This window comes from Cololabis saira, chromosome 17 (assembly GCF_033807715.1).
Source record: "Cololabis saira isolate AMF1-May2022 chromosome 17, fColSai1.1, whole genome shotgun sequence".
Taxonomy (NCBI): domain Eukaryota; kingdom Metazoa; phylum Chordata; class Actinopteri; order Beloniformes; family Belonidae; genus Cololabis; species Cololabis saira.
In genome coordinates, this window is record NC_084603.1 from 7,233,676 (window position 1) to 7,251,724 (window position 18,049).

General features: G+C 39.4%; 1 protein-coding gene across 1 annotated transcript; it reads right to left on the minus strand.

Moving 5' to 3' along the window:
- Positions 1–1,997: 1,997 nt before the first annotated feature.
- Positions 1,998–18,000, minus strand: LOC133463765 (stonin-1). Its single transcript, XM_061745476.1, has 4 exons — positions 17,860–18,000; positions 4,290–6,184; positions 3,046–3,248; positions 1,998–2,963 (listed from the first exon to the last, which is right to left on the minus strand). The coding sequence occupies exons 2-4, from the start codon at positions 6,142–6,144 to the stop codon at positions 2,898–2,900; spliced, it is 2,124 nt and encodes a 707-aa protein (XP_061601460.1). The 5' UTR covers positions 6,145–6,184; positions 17,860–18,000; the 3' UTR covers positions 1,998–2,897.
- Positions 18,001–18,049: the final 49 nt, after the last annotated feature.

Genomic DNA, 18,049 nt, shown 5'->3' on the forward strand with positions numbered 1-18,049 from the left:
GCATTCTGCAGCCTACCTGGCAACCTCTGGTCGGGGGGAGGGTACACGCCGCTCAACAATATTTTGAAAGTGACTGCAGTACCAGTTTTGGCCATTTCTTACAGACGGCTCCTTTAAGTCAGGCGTCTCCAGCCATGGTCCTCCTGAGCTACTGTCCTGCATGTTTTAGATGTTTCCCGGCTCCAACACATGGCTGATAGACGATGTGTCGCTAGCAGGCTTGTGTAGACCTTGATGACATACTGATAATGACTATTATTAGAGTCAGGTGTGCTGAGGCAAGAGAACACCGCAGCTCGCGAGGAACAGGCTTGGAGACCCCTGCATCAAGTGTTAATTTGCACATAGGTTGTTTATATCACATTTTAAGCATTGTACATTTATTTATAGCCTTTCTGTCACTGTTAGGTTGTTATGCATATGGTTAACATTTTTGTGGTCATTTTATTTGTCTCGTCTCCTTTGGGACGTACATATGTGAGATACGATCAGGAACTCCCTCCATGTTCAGTAATTTGTCCTGGGCCATCACATTGGTTAGCAGGAGCAAATGGAGTGAGTCATTGTTTGGCTTGTTTTCCAAGCTTTTCCACAAAAAACACTGTGGTGCAATCCATTTTACAATTAAAGCAGTTGTCTCTTCGGTTCCATTTAGTTTGTAAAACAACTGCTTGACGGCACTTGACACATATCGGTTCTGTAAAGTTTGGTATTTTAAAGCGATATTCCAGCTGCATGTCACCTGTTTGAGGGCAAGTACCTTCAGGTAATCCCAGCCTGGATTTCAAATACTTAATTACAACAGAAGAAAACACATAAATTGCATTCATAAACATGTTACATCTCCTATACAACCCTGTTGCACCTCTGAAGCAGTGAATTAATCTCACCAGCGACCAATTTTGTGTTGTTTTTGAGAAATACTTGTGGTTCAGTGCACTTTGACCCCGTTAGTTCACAACACATCCAGTTAAAAATCACTTCTCTTTCCAAGATACTTTCCACATTTTCCACATTGTGATCGTTAGCAGGAGCCACGACCTCTGCGTCCTCCAAACGTCTGCTTGCTCATACTTCCTAACGCTGTAGATTGGCTCCTGTGATGAGGTTGAGCTTGGAGCTAAAAGCAGCAACATGAAACATGTCAGTAGATGGTGCAGAGTATGTACTGAAGCAGCAGTGACCAAAGATACTTTGAAATTAGCACTCAGGTTTCTTTTGGATTACAAAAAGTGGTCTGTATTCTATTACTACTACTACTGTCATTTAGCAGACACTTTTATCCGAAGCGACTTACATCCATTACCCAGTATTGCAATACTTTACCAGCCATCTTGTGTTTATTCAAGCATGCTATCCTTACCTTAGGCAAGTTCAAACCTAAACAGGATTCTTTCCTGGGAAATAGCTTAAATACAAACATTGTCCCTTGTGGTGTAAACAATAGAACATTAAGTGAAGACTCAGGTTGAAGAGTGCAGCAGAATCCATGTTTTTAGACCATTTTCCCCCCATTAACAGGAAGGACTGATTAAGTTCCTGCAGGTTAAAGTTTCAGCTGACCAATGTAGACAGTCTTGCATTATAAGACACCTGTGGTCTGGTGAAATAAATGTTCATTTTATGGTATTTTTCTTTCCAAATACGTTACATCCACACCTGTTCACAGTGGGTTCTCCTGAGGGCTCTCCCCTCTGTGGTAACCAACTTTAGCCAAGACACTAAATAACACACTGCTTGCAGCACTTAAGTTGATCATTTTCAGAAAAATGACACATTTTATTTAGCGACAGGAGGGCACTGGCTCTGTCTCTGCCAAAAGCTGTCTTTTGAAAATAACCGTTCTCCTCTGTTCAATACCAGATGTATAAACTCTGCATCTGTAATCGGTTTACCATAAACGTGATGACCAGGAAGCTGTTTTAATTAAACTTTTACTTTTGATGTAAACGACTTAAACCAGGTACCTCATACTTAAAAGAAATCATTGAAGCCCAACACCATTTTTTATTTTTATGTTTTTTTATTCCAACCCTACTTACAACCCATAAGCAGATAGATCTCATCATAAAGATTTGATTTAAATAAAATTACAGTCCTCCAAATTACTTCCATTGATCTAAAGACAAAAAGGTATGCTGAAGATAAGAAAAAAGAAAAAAAAGGTAAATAAAAGTAATCTCACTTTGCAAGTGTTGAGGAGCAAATTTCAGTCATTTTATGTAAAGCTGCAGAGAATTTAAGAGCTGTTACAGTTAAGCTCATTTGAAAATTGCAACAGCTGCTTTACTTTGTAAATGCATCTTCTTGCAGATCATTTTGTAAGACTTACTGATACACGGAATGCATGTTTTCCTGAAAAACAGCAATAAAAACTTGCCAGAAAAATCAGTCAAGAATGGAAACTTCAGTCTGACCCCACCCTCAAACTTCAGCTAGTCATGAGCTCATCTTGTCATCACTAAATCACGGTCGTTCTAGAGGACAGTGCACATGATGCAAATACAAGCATATGTATATACAGTATATATATACATACACATACACACACACACACACACACTCGCGCGCACACACACACACACAGTAGTATAAACTGAAATCTTACAACAAATCTATTAAATGTAAAGTGCTAGGCAAAAAGACTGTTAAACTGTTGATTAGATCTAGAAATATTTAGTTTCATGATACAAGATGTGTTAACCACCATGATAAGTACCCCAGGTTATGTGTAATTAGATTATTTTGAGACTGATATAAAAAAAAAAAAAAAAAAAAAAAAACAAGTCCCTCAACATTCTCATTTTTGGCATCCCTTTTCACCGTAATGAAGATCTCTATCTCGGAAACTATTTTGAATGAAATGGATAATGTTCTCTTCAGAGCTCCCTTAACTGTCACTGTGTCATACAACCAGACTGTTTCTGTGACTCTGTCTCAATCCACTTCTTCTCCACTTCCACCTATAAAAAAAAAAAAAGAGACAATTAGTTCAGGTCCACCTAGATTAAAACTGGTGTACTGGTGCACGATAAAACATCTCACCTGAAAGTGGTAGCGGGTCCAGCTGGTCACATGCTTCTGCGGCTGGATGTCGTTCACAGTGCCGAGAGACTTAACCTTTGTCTGCGACACAACTGCACCCATGATTTCACATTCCATCGTGACAAAAGGGTACCAGTCTTTGGGGATCTCCTGATCAGATCCCAGCTCCAGTTTGCAAGAAAAGGAATGGGGATGATCCACCGCTGGGAGGAAGAAAACAGAAGGTCTTTTGTAGTTAGTGTAAACCTCAGTGAGAGGCAGAAAAAGGTTGTTTTTTTTTTCATGTTATCGTAAAAATAAGAAGAAACTAGGGCTGTTCGATTTTGCCCAAGAATAAAATCTCGATTTTTTTCTCTCAAAATCCGATTTTCGATTACGATTATTTTGTGAATTGACAAAAGGCAAAGAAATGATTTCAAATATGCAGTTTTTTTATTGAACATTTGCCCCATTGGGCTTTAAGTGCAAACTTTGCTCTTATTAAACCAAAAATGAATGAATAAAGTGCAAAACTCTGTAAAATAAGTTGAAAAAAAGTTTTAAAAAATATAATAAAATATAAAGTTTTATCTCTGAAAAAAAAAATCAGCAAATCAGCACTTGCAAACATACAGTAAGTTATATTTCCAATTAAATAAAACAAGACATTTTCTATTTAAACTAAACTGGGTCTTTGCATGCTAAATAATAATGCAACCCATGAAGGAGGTAGAGGTGTGTAATGTCAGTAATTACATTTGCTGTTCACATTTGCAAGTTTTTTGCAAGGAACACGAGCCGGTCTACCGCATCTGGCTTTAGGGATGCATATACAACGCCCCCTCCTACACTAAAGAGCCTCTCCGATGGGGCACCTGTCTCAGGTATTGAGAGGTATTTACATCAATCATTAATATGGTATCAATCATTAATATGTGTGCAGACAAGGTAAACAAAAAAAAAAAAAAAAAAAGTGAAAAATCGATTTTACGATTTTCACGTTTTAACATCGTTCTAATTACATAATCGCGGTTACGATTTAAAATCAATTAATCGAACAGCCCTAGAAGAAACTAGTTCATGTTTCAGAACTCAGTGACTAAAAACCATACAAAACATTAAAAGAAAAAAAAAAAACATATAAAAACAGGGGGGATTGTTTTTTTTTTTTGTCTACTGTCGCTGTATTTTTCCTCCAAGCACCACTGGTGCTGGAGTGAACATTACATTCAAGGCACAGGGCTAATTAGTGAGAAAGATGTTACCTGTATTCTTGGCAGGCAGTCTGTCGATCCTCCACACAACGGCTGAATAAACATTTTCGTACTTGACAGAGCCGATCGACACTTGCATTACCGGCTGAGAGTCTGCAGCGGTGACGGACCCCAGGCAAGCGTTTCTGTTCATCCGGGCCTTCAGCGACCTCTGCCGCAGTAACGCCACTGTCTGGGTCACTTTCACCCATTCGCCAGGGATCGGCACACGGATCACTACGTTCTCACACAGAGGGAAGTGAACGTCAGACCCTCGGAGAGAAGCAAGAAAGGTTGCGGACATGTTGAGGAAAACCTGGAGCTCCACGTAGGCCCCCTGAACCGTAACCACAGCTTTAATTGAGAAGGGAGTGTCTGTGCAGCCCAGAACTGTCGTTTTGTAGCGCATCAGCTCCACCCTGCAAGCATCGGGAGGTGTGAACTTAAGGAGCCGGGACCTCTGAAACTCTGCCTCGTTCACACACTTATGGAAATGGCAGTCGGCGATCTCCATCCAAGGTTCTCCGCCCTCCTCGGGCCCGTAGCTGGAGTCACACTGCAGCAACCCGAGATCGTTGAGGGCAAGAAAACAGTCTCCTTGTCCGTTCAGGAAAGCAAGACAGTGCATCTGGGTGAAGGCCGTCCGCTCAATGACTTCCCCCGACTTGTTCAGTTGTATCCAAATGTGATCGGTGATCTGCAACGACAGCTCCTGCTCCTCGTGGTGTCGCCTCTGCTGGTGCGACACACCGAGTTTAAAGATCTCCTCCTCCATGGAGACGACCAGGTCCTCCATCTCGTCATGCGCCGTGGAGCCAAACTTGAGCAGCTGCTCTACCTCCGGCTCATGACTGACCTCTAACTTTGGGTGATAGCGTTTCTTTTCAGTGTAGGAAAAATGTTCCACTCTGACTGTGAGGACTTTCCGGGGCTCGCCGTGGCTTTCCACCCTGAGGTCCGAGAGCCTACACTGAGGGAGAAGCTGGAACTCTTTGAAAGGCTTCTCCAGGCCCTTCTCGTAGAACAACTGCAGCACGCCTCCCGATAACAAGCGGACATAGATGGGCCCCCACTGTCGAGAGGACATGCGGTTCTTTTTCTCCGGAATCCTAAGCATAACAGACCAGCCGTCTCTCTTTTGGCTACGAAACAGGCCTCGAGGACCGAACTGAGATGAATCATCACGTAACACCTCCGTTTTGCAGCTAAGGCGTCTCTCCCCATCCCCATCCTTTTGTGCCTCTGGTTTCTGATCAGTCCCTACTTGTAGATCTTCAAAGTTGTGGCAAACATCGGAGAAAGAGTTCTGGAGGTGGTCCCGTGGAGGCTCGCTGCCGTCTTTGGTGCGAATAAAGAAACGTGGTAGGCTGTTGTCCGTGTCTGAGTCTGAGGAGGAGCTGCCGGCATCTGCACTGAGTCCAGAGTCGTTCCAGAACGGGTTATAGTGTCCCGAGTTCCCCTGGAAAGAAGGGAAGGGGTTTGGTTCGTCAGCAGCGTGATTCTGGGGTTCTGTTGCAAGAGAGGAAACAGATGTGCCTGATGGGCTGGAGAAACTCCGGAAGATGTTTTTTTCCCTGGATTTTGAGTGAAATTGGGAAGCACTGCTAGCAGCTCGACTCACAGGAGTGCAAACGGGCGTGTTACATGAAGATTTTCCACCAAGACTTGAGCGGCTTCGAGGAGATTCCAGGGAATTATTGAAGCTCCAGGAAGTATCTTTGATTGGAGGAAGTGCCAACTTCAGACCATTGGGACGTGGTAACGATGCATTGATAAGAGCTGGGGACTGCTGAGGCTTGGGAGGCTGCGACAGCGGCCCGCTGTCGTCATCAAATGTGACCCAGTTTGACTGTTTCGTGGAACACATGGCGCTGGAGTTCACAACAAATGAACTTCAATTCAGAGGCCTGTAGACAAACACAAAATAGAATTAGAAAATGGCATCAAATGTTCATTTACAAGAGATAACTTATCAATCTTAAAACATGTAATTTCTAATTTAAACGCATAAACAACCATAGTTATGTCAGCAGAAAACAGAGCTCATATGAATATAAATTCATGTGATAAAGATAGTAATCCCTTCTTTGATTCTAAGGTTTTCTGTCTTTGGAAATGATTTAATGAAACCATCAGGTCCTCACCAGGTTTCTAGAGTGGCCAAGAAAATCCACCCAACACATTGTACCCCATCATTACTTTTTTAACAAAAACTAAGCCATACTGAAGACTAGGAATGGGTGACATTTTACCGTTCACGATAAACCGCCAAAAAAATCCCCCACGGTAAGAATTTGTATCTCACGATAAAAATGATAAATTGAGGAAATGAGCCTGAAAGAAAGAAAGAAAGAAAGAAATGAGCATGAAAGAAAGAAAGAAAGAAATGAGTCTGAAAGAAAGAAAGAAATGAGTCTGAAAGAAAGAAAGAAAGAAATGAGTCTGAAAGAAAGAAAGAAAGAAATGAGTCTGAAAGAAAGAAAGAAAGAAAGAAAGAAAGAAAGAAAGAAAGAAAGAAAGAAAGAAGTCAGAAAGAAAGAAAGAAATGAGCCTGAAAGAAAGAAAGAAATGAGTCTGAAAGAAAGAAAGAAAGAAAGAAAGAAAGAAAGAAAGAAAGAAAGAAAGAAAGAAAGAAAGAAAGAAAGAAAGAAAGAAAGAAAGAAAGAAAGAAAGAAATGAGTCTGAAAGAAAGAAAGAAAGAAAGAAGTCAGAAAGAAAGAAAGAAATGAGCCTGAAAGAAAGAAAGAAATGAGCATGAAAGAAAGAAAGAAAGGAATGAGCATGAAAGAAAGAAAGAAAGGAATGAGCATGAAAGAAAGAAAGAAATGAGTCTGAAAGAAAGAAAGAAAGAAATGAGTCTGAAAGAAAGAAAGAAATGAGCCTGAAAGAAAGAAAGAAATGAGCATGAAAGAAAGAAAGAAAGGAATGAGCATGAAAGAAAGAAAGAAAGGAATGAGCATGAAAGAAAGAAAGAAATGAGTCTGAAAGAAAGAAAGAAAGAAATGAGTCTGAAAGAAAGAAAGAAAGAAAGAAAGAAAGAAAGAAAGAAAGAAATGAGTCTGAAAGAAAGAAATGAGTCTGAAAGAAAGAAAGAAAGAAAGAAAGAAAGAAAGAAAGAAAGAAAGAAAGAAAGAAAGAAAGAAAGAAAGAAAGAAAGAAAGAAAGAAAGAAAGAAAGAAAGAAAGAAAGAAAGAAAGAAAGAAAGAAAGAAAGAAAGAAAGAAAGAAAGAAAGAAAGAAAGAAAGAAAGAAAGATAAATTCCCGTTGATGACACTTTTTGTATCGGTATTTTTTTTTATCATTATCGGGATAATTTTTTTTGTCCATACCGCCCATCCCTACTGAAGACTGATGTGGCATCATCAGTCTTTCTAATTGGTCCCATTGGTGGAGGAACTCAGTCAGTTGAGGTTTGTGGGCATTTGTCTAAGTACAACTGTCTTAAGGTGCAACCACATTGGTCTGGGACGTCGCAAAAGTTTGATTCTCTTCGTTTTCACCAATTCAGTTGTCGATTTGTTGATTTGCTTTAGAACCTTCTCCTGATGCACGACTCCACTTCAGGCAGCCTTTAGCTTTTGGACAAATACACATTTTACTCCTGAATACTTTGGAGTTCATGGCTGACTCAACACCTGCAAGATGCTCAGGTTCAGTAACTGATATAAAAAATAAAAAAACAACAACAACCCAAGAACATAAAAGTCATCGTCCCTCCACCAGAGTGTTTGGCAGTATGAGGAGTTTGCACTGATGAACATAAAACTGTCCATTATCCCAAAGCATCCTCACACAGTACGTTTACATGCAGCAGTTCCATCGGAGTTCTGATCGTATACAGGGTTTATACAGCAATCCTTATGTTAAATTTAATACCAATTTAATACCTTTTTCACTACCTTCAGATTAAAAAAAAAAAACTGTCACAAAATTAAGTGTTAATCACGGACCTTTTAACATTAATACAGATTTTGAACTATAGAACACTATACAGAACAGATTTATAGACTCATTGATGTTGACCAGATGTTTTACATTTATTTCACTTTGTGAATGACAATAAAATAGACTGATTAAAATGTAAAAGGTAAAAAATAATACCAATTTAAAAAAAATAATACCTCTGACAGTGAATTTAACACTTTTAATGGCCTTAAATTTGGCAATTTTCATTTATCACTTTTTAAAACCCCGCGGAAACCCTGGTATAAGACATCGTTTGGACTTTTAAACTGCATTTAAACACCTCAATCCGATCTACTTCAGACCTATATCGGACATTTAATAATCGGGTAGCAACACCTAGATAATTCGTTCACAGTCGGAATGTTCAACTTTGGTCTCTTTTGTTAAAGGACAACCTTGCTAACCTAAGCTGTGTTGCAAGCTGTTTTTCCTTTTCTTTTGGAAACAGAAGGATGTCTCCTGGTAACCCTTTGAAACAAGCATTTATAATGCAAACTGAGGCCTATTGAGTCAGAGATGTTTGTGTCTTGCGTTACTTTTCAAAAAAAAAAAAAAAAACGATCAGCTGGTTTTTGTCTGATTGACCTTGAGCGGTGTCGGCCTGCACTAGCTGATCTTTTTTTTTTTTTTGCCATCCAGCACATGCATCATGTGCATAGCCTTTGTTACTTTCTTATTCATGTAGGGGGGGGGGGGCAGTATTTTTAAGATAGATGTATCTCAAAATATCTGTCCTAAAACAGATTGTCTTCATTTCTTTTAGTTGACAATAAATATGTCAATTAATACTGTTTGCAGAAAGCAGTTTGAGGGATGCATTTCCTCCCTGGGCAGCTGTCCTGTGACTCCAAATGCTCATTTAAGCGTGGATGAAGACTGCTCATCCAGGACAATGACTTCTACAGTTGTCCATCATTGTTCTGGGTTTCTGACTCTCTTTGGGAGATTTCTCCCATTTCTGAAAAGCATCTATCTTTTTCGTTGACTTGACAAACTTGTGCTTTTTCACTCGAAGGCTGTTAAATGCTTCATGAGGACACTTGTGTTATTTTTAGTAACATTCGTGCCACCTATGGAAACTGCAGTCTTGCAATATCAGCCTGTCGCAGTTTTCCTGGTGGGATTTTCCAGCTGAAATTTAAAGCCATGTTGCCAAGATAATGCTAATGCTAGACAGTTTAATCAATCCAGTAATTCATGGGTGACCAGTTCTCTACCTGGTCACTCAAAACAGACAGTTGCAAAGCAATATCGTGCAACTTTCTATGCTAGATGTTAGAGCTACAAAGAAGAATTGGGATTCTGTTTATAAAGCTTGGCAATGGCTTTTGCACAGATGTAAATACTCACAAATACCAGTACGAGCAAGTATTTCCCTCTAAGCCAAAAATAAATAAACACAAATAAAAACTATCAAAACATTTGAGATAAACTGAATCAAACACTTAAAATCAGCACACTGCTGAGCATGCTTATCATTTTGAAGCAAACAAAAGGTTAAGAGGTGAAAAAAACAAAAAACAATAGAGCACACAGCCTGCAGCCTTTGTTATAGTTCCTTGTTGATGTAAGTTAATTTATGCATCCGACCGTAGCGAGGAGAAAGAAAACTGGAGTATGACAAAATATACAAGAATCAGTACAACATATTGTAAAAAAATAAATAAATAAAAAATGAATTGGTAAAAAAAAATTGCAATTGCTGCAGATCTAGATGTTTAGAAATTATCTGGGCAATGCAGTCTTGACCTTGTTCAAACACTCACTCCTGCGAAGACAGACAACCGTCTCGAAAATTCTCCTCTTGTGAATAATCCTTCTCGATGTAGAATGATGGACTCATAACTGTTTGGAAATGGCCTCATAAACCTCCCAGATTAACTGGCCACATCAATTGCATCTCAAAGTTCACTGCTGATGTCCTTCCTCCTTAGTATTGTTTTAACAGACCAGACCAGCAAGCTGCCAAAACCCCCTGTTTAAAATCCATTTGATTATTACCTGGCTGCTACTGACAAACATCTAAGACATTTTTTTTTGTCATCAAGACTCCAAATGGATTATACAAAGATGGTTATTATTATTATTATTATTATTATTATTATTATTATTATTAGTATTATTATTATTATTATTATTATTATGTATAGTATATTATGTTATTATTAGTATAGGTATCGGATAGGTGAATGGATGAATGAATGGGATGCCTGGGTCTGGGGCCCTCCGTTGTCGGGCCTGCGCGGGTGTCGCCTTGTTGGGGGGTTCCCTCTCTCCGGGCCCGTCTCCGGTCCCCCCCGCTGCCTCTACGGCGGGGCGCCCCTCTGGTCTGGGAGGGCCACTTTCGTGGGGGACGGGTGCGCCTGCCCGCGTCGGAGGCCGGGGCGGCTCTGTCTCTCCGGGCAGGCTGGCCCCCTGCCGGGTGGGGGTCGTTGGCCTGAAGGGTGAGGGCCTCCTGGCCGCGTGTCCGGCCCGGACCGGGTGGCCGGGGATTGCCTGGGTCGCGGTCCGCCGCCGCGGGATCCCTGGCTGCTTCTTTCCGCGCCGTGGGGGCCCCGCCCGCGGGCCCCCTCGGCCGCCGCCGGGCGGGGGGGGGGCCTCGCAGGCGGTGGGTTGCCTCCCTCCTACTTCTCCCCTCTGTGGGGTTTGCCGGTGGCCTGGGTTCCGGGCTCTTCCTTGTCGGCCTCTGGTCTCGCGGGTGGCGGGGTCGCTCCCCCCCCTCCCCCACTATAGATACACTTCAGGTGGAGCTTTGTTTGGTTTATTACACACACACACACACACACACACACACACACACACACACACACACACACACACACACACACACATACACACATATAGTCATTTAGTCACATGCACACACACACACACACACACACACACACACACACACACACACACGCATGATCATATACATACACACGCACACACATAGACATACACATTGGCTTGTTCACCTGCATGCTGACTCTAGTTTTTGGGTTTAGGTAGCGGTAGCGATAGCTTAGCTCAGACTGCGATCAGATCTCAAGATTTAGGTCGATTGCTGTTCGTGTTTTGGATGGCTCCGTGCCGGTTTCGTGCTTTGTTTGTGGTTTTTTGTTGCAGATTTCCAGTGCTTGACGTGTGTCTCCGTGTGTTCCTGCTTCCTGGATTGGCAGTGGATGTCGTCACCCCCCCCCCCCACCCCCTCCCCCCCCAAAAAAAAAAAAAAAAAAAAACACTGGGTTTGTATGTGTATATTTATGTATGTGTACGCATATGTGTGCGTATATATATGTATATATTACATATAGTAATAATGCACATATATACACTTTTGGTTTCTACCGTCATGGTATCAATCAATAATATGTGTGCAGACAAGGTGAAAAAAAAAAAAAAAGAAAAAAAAAAAAAAAAAAAAAAAAAAAAAAAAAAAGACTCCAAATGGACTAATTATTTTACCAATTAAAAAAATATTCTTTTTTGTATAAAAGGAATATATCAAACATAAATTAAGCAAAAAGTTCCTTTAGTCCCTGAACAGGGTTTATACAGCAATCCTTTTGTTAAATTTAATACCAATTTAATACCTTTTTCACTACCTTCAGATTTTTTTTTAAAACTGTCACAACATTAAGTGTTAATCACGGACCTCTTAACATTAATACAGATTTTGAACTATAGAACACTATACAGAACAGATTTATAGACTCATTGATGTTGACCAGATGTTTCACATTTATTTCACTTTGTGAATGACAATAAAATAGACTGATTAAAATGTAAAAGGTAAAAAATAATACCAATTTTAAAAAAATAATACCTCTGACAGTGAATTTAACACTTTTAATGGCTTTAAATTTGGCAATTTTCATTAATCACTTTTTAATACTTTTTAAAACCCCGCGGAAACCCTGCTGAAGTGTAAAAGATTTGCAAGTATATGGTAGCTTTTAGTCATGCTGTGCTTTAAAACTCACGCATAGTCTAAATATTTCATGCCAAACTTGCTCCAAAATGGTGAAAGATGTTAGTCATGACAGTAAAAATCCAGCCTTATCAAACAGCATGGAGACAAGTATGAGAATAGGCCATAATGTAGTGCAGCAGCTGGTGTTACACGGAGCAACAAACAGAGCTGCTTGAGTGTGGAATTTGTTTGCTAGAAGATGAATAATATCTTCCTTGGGGACATATTTCAGTAGGGAAATCAAATGATAACCCAATCATTTGAGCTGACAGCATTCAGAAAGAAAACATTATCCACTCTTTATACACTCAAACAGTTAATTTGCCTGCTTATGGATCATAGTTCTGTTTTGAAGAGTTGGCAACTCTGTCTTAAGTAGCATCAAGTCCACATAGTCTGATAAACTGCTGAAGCTTCATCTCCCCATCAAAAGGGGACAAAAAGCCTCAATTACAGCGTCACTCGTCTCTTCAACATCACAGCCACGACTTCCATGAAAGAGACATCCAATGGAAAATTCATCTCGTTATAAATAAACAGGGAAGTGGATTGACATCTCATCAGTCAAACACACTGGAGAACATCTCCATAATGAGGGACTGTTTTAAAAGGAGACGCAGACATGTCCACATGTTCAGCCGTTCTCTCGGACTTATAGAGCCCATCAGCTTTGATTCAAGGAGAAGGATGGGTTCTTCACGGGGGGCATTGGCTGACAAGTCTCATTTCGAGTCAGCTGTCTCTTTCGAGATCTCACACAGGCTGTACAGAGACGAGACCGGGCTAAATCTACGGAGGACAAAAGAATACATTCCATACATTCCTCGTGGGACAAGCAGCTTATGCACACAGGAAATACCAGGCTACTCCATGTGCCCGAGCTTACAAATATTATCTTAATGACAGTTTATCACATTCCAAATGTTCACCAGATTAACCGGTTCTGATTTGTCTGGTTATTAATTATTCCCAGGTTTACCAAGATGCTGAGAAAGAGGGAAACTACAGATTAAGATAGTTCAATACGCCTAACTTAAACTCATTAAAGTCTGAGGAATTACTTTTACAATTTTAACATCATCTATTGTCTACGACGGAGTATTAGGGCCAAACTAAGACAAAAAAAATTGGAAATTACGAGAATAAAGTCATAATATAATGAGAATAAAGTCGTAAAATTACGAGAATAAAGTCGTAATAGAATAAAGTCGTATTATGAGAATAAAGTTGTAATATTACGAGAATGAAGTCGTAATATTACGAGAATAAAGTCGTAACATTACGAGAATAAAGTCGTAACATTACGAGAATAAAGTAGTAACATTACGAGAATAAAGTAGTAACATTATGAGAATAAAGTCGTAACATTATGAGAATAAAGTCGTAACATTATGAGAATAAAGTCGTAATATTATGAGAATATAATTTATGAGAACTCTTCTCCCTGTGTAAAAATGAGGAATATTGAGCATTTTGTGAAGTTATATTTATATATTTATAATATATATAATATTATGACTTTATTCTCGTAATATTACGACTTTATTCTCAAAATATTACGATTTTATTCTCGTAATTTTACGACTTTATTCACGTAATTTCCTTCTTTTTTTTTTGTCTTAGTTTGGCCCTAATACTCCGTCGTAATTGTCACAATTATGTGTCTTAAACTCTTAAAACTTTGAATATGAGGGAATAAACAAAAGGAAATGTAATACAAAACAGATATATGGCTAACATCTCTGTTGAAGTGTGTTTTTATTTAAATTGCTTTGTCTGGGAAGCGGTCTTATCCTCCTCATGTTGATGATTGCTATAGTGAGTAGAGGGAAAAAGTCGCTGACAGAGCTACTGAAAGGGCTTGATGCCAAAGAAGATTTGACCAGCTATTACTTATAAAATAATCTGTTACTTTTTCCTCCAGTACTGAATGTTTAATGAGTGTGTGTTAAATAAAAACATTTAAAAAAAATTACCATATGGTGCATTTTCATCTTAAGCACGTTGTGTTTGCCAATAATTGTGACTTTAATGAAGATCCAATCACATTTTATGGCAATGTGATGGAGAAAGCCAGTTAACTACAAGGGGTTTGTATCATTTTTCTTGTCACCATAAATCATAAGACTTTAATAATGCAAAAAGCACATAGTTCATGAATAAAACCTATAATGAAAGGAGGTAATCATCAGTGTTGAGCCTGAATGAGTCACAAAAGGTAGATAGGCAGCTATAATTGTCTGCATTGGAACAAAACAGGCCTGTGAGGCTTTTTGATCTGGGAGACCTCAAAACTTCATGACTAAACTGATACTTCTGCTGACAGAGCAGCAGTCAAAAACCACAAAAGTTCTTGACGCTGAACTGGACTGAAGTGAATAAAATCATGCAAACTTCAAAGCCGAGAGGGAGAGAACAGCAATTTCAACTGTCTCACAATAACAGGAAGTGCTCCAGTGTTACTTATGGTCATTTAGTGATAAATGATGACAGGAAAAAGTCCCATAGCGCCAGAGTCAAAGTGGCAAATAAAAATAATAAAGGAGAACTCAATCTTGACAGACAGATGCTTCCTGATAATTTGAGGCAAGTTCCTGTTGAATCCTCTGGAAATATCCTACACATGCACGGATGCACACACTTGAGTGGACCAAGCGTTTTCCACGGGTGAATATAAAAATAAACAAAAAGACACAGCACTCCCTGTAATTTGAAGAGCAAGTACTACTGTTGTGACCACATTGACAATGCAATCTGATGCAGGGTTGAAAATGTGATGAGCCATTTCCAGCGGCATCACCGGCGCTGGAGAGTGGGCTGCAGGCAAACAAAGCACAGGAGAAAGTTTGGGTGCTGAGGCTTTTGTCTGCTCTCAGACTGACTGCAGCAGTATTAGGCTCAGTTTGGATGCTCTAATTCAGGGGTCGGCAACCCAAAATGTTGAAAGAGCCATATTGGACCAAAAACACAAAAAACAAATATGTCTGGAGCCGCAAAAAATGAAAAGTCTTGTATAAGCCTTAGAATGAAGACAACACATGCTGCATGTATCTATATTAGTTAGAACTGGGGGAAGATTTTTTTTCAAATAGTCAAAATTTCATGAAAAAAGTCGAAATGTCGAGAAAAAAGTCGAAATTTCAAGAAAAAAGTTGAAATGTTGTGAAAAAAGTCAAAATGTTGAGAAAAAAGTTGAAATGTTGAGAAAAAGTCAAAATTTCGAGAAAAAAGTCGAAATGTCGAGATTAAAAAGGAAAGGAAAAAGGACGAAAAAATTAGAAAAACGGAAAAAGAGAAGAAAAGAGAAAAAAAGGAAAATAAGAAAAAAGAAATAAAAAGAGAAAAAAAGGAAAAAAAAGAAGAAAAAAGGAAAAAAAGGTCAAACATTTTTGAAAAAGCTCTAGGAGCCACCAGGGCGGTGCTAGAGAGCCGCATGCGGCTCTGGATCCACGGGTTGCCGACCCTTGCTCTAATTCAAGCTTTCAGATCTACTAGTAGTAATGCCTTTCCAAAGTAGTGGAATGCCTTTCCAAATAAACTAAATAAAGTTTATTAATTAAATGCAGTGCATGATTCTGGATATTGTTATCCTTGATTCTGGCGGTAAATTGAGGTATCTCTCCCACTTCCACTGTATTATGTAAACCCTCGCCTGCAACTGAACAATATTACACATCTATTTTGACATTTTGTACATATCCCTCCATTGCCTTTTGGGGGTCACAATTGAATATTCCTCAGCAATCATGGTCTATTTGTGCCCAAAATTTTGTCTAAAACATCTTGGGACAAGGTTTCACCTAGGTTTCCACATTAGTTAGTAAGACTTACTGATAGAACTGGGAATGCGTACCTTGTGGAAAAACATAATCAAACATGTATAAATAAAATACCTGTAGGCATAGGTTTAGTAACTAAGCTTGGGCTTTGTTACATTTCTCAATAGTAGTTTTGGCTGCCAAATATTGTCTTATGTTGGAGAGCTTTAGCGCAGCTGGACGTTTTTCTATAAAAAAGGTGTTTGTTTTCCACAAACAAGCTGCTACTGATGTATACAGATGTTTTTTGTTTGTACTGTTTATTTCGAATACGCCAATTACCAGGAAGCAAAAATAATAAATCACAGAAAAACCAAAAATAAATGACATATTCGAAAAGGAATGAGAAGAAGCATAGCTTATTAGCTCTCACCCCTTTGTCTAAAATAAAAAAAAAATATATATATATATATATATATATATATATATATATATATATATATATATATGCGCCTCTCATCACCATGCCATATCAAATGAATGATAATAAACAATAATCATTCATGAACTTTATCCTTTGTACCCTCTAAACAATGTATTTTTGTTGGATATTTGGACTTTGTTTGAGTTCCTCACTTAGGTTGTTCCATAGCTTGACACCGGTAATAGATATACAGAAACTTTTCAAGGTTGTTTGTATGTTTAAGATTTTGAAGTTATGTTTCCCTCTTAACTGATACCCTCCCTCCCGATCCCTAAATACATTTTGGATATTTTCTGGTAATTGTCTGTTTTTTGCTTTATAGGCCTACATGATGATTGCTGTTTGGTAAGATATGATGTCAGTGAATTTCAGTAGTTTTGATTGTATAAAAAGTGGATTTGTGTGTTCCAAGTAGTTGACCTTATGAATAGTGCTTATTGCTCTTTTCTGCAGGATGGTAAGTGACTCCTAATGAAGTTTTGTAATTATTTCCCCAGATCTCAGCACAGTGAGGCGCAAAACGCAACAATACGTTCCGCTGGAACAACGTTTTTGGTTCTCAGCACAGTTGTGACAGACTATTGTAAATTAATTAATAGTGTAAAGGCTGATTTATGGTTCCGCGTTACACTATATTACACTATCGATTTAACGCAGAACCATAATTCAGGCTTTACAAGTGGTGACTGTCGGCTTTTACAGTTGCAAACCCGCTTGTGTGCAAACTGGTCACAATAATAACACGGTCTCACGCCTGAAAACACAACTGTGTGGGCGTATAAAGTTTACACTAACCCCAGTTTTTAAAAGCATATATGTATTAGTCAATTTAAGTGAATTCGGTATTTGTATCCTCCTGGTTTGTATTGTTACACCCAGCAAATGGGACCGCAAATGCCTCTCAAAACACACGAGTTGCCGGTAAACAACTTTTTTTTTCCTCATTTTCGTTTATAGCAACGAGGACTGGGAAAAAAAAACAAACAGAACAAGTTTCTGTCATCATTAGAAGAGGCCCAGTCCGGCAATCACTGCTTCTCTATTGCTCTGATGCACAAACTTAGTGAAGTTGTCACTACTTTTATCGTACTTTGGACTGAACTAATGCCGCGTTCCATTTACGTCGGAGATCGGAACTAGGAACTGGGAATGGCAGCCATCTTGGAATGGTAACTCCGGGGTGGTGAAGCTTCTCCCACTTTCCCAGTAGGAAATCCCACTTCGAGGGGCGTTCCAGTTGAAAATACCGACTGGGAACTGGGAAATTCCGACTTCCGAGGACAAATGGAACGCGGCATAACACGCAACACGACCTGACAACCGAGAGCCCGCAAAACAGCAGCAACCCGTTTTCTCAATTATCTCATCCCTGTGAAACCAGACACGGGAATGCAACCCAAGTTATGAAATACTCACAGATTTCGCTGTGGTAAGTCTTTAAGTTTGAGTCATGACTCCTGGATGATGGACACGTCTGAACTCCGATGTCGGCCGCGTTTTTGATCAAAATGGCAGAGTGTAAATCCTGGGAGTTTTCACGGTGCAGCGCGTCCCCTCCCGAATTCACAGACTGTCCTCCAACGTAACACCGCGGCGCTGAACAGAA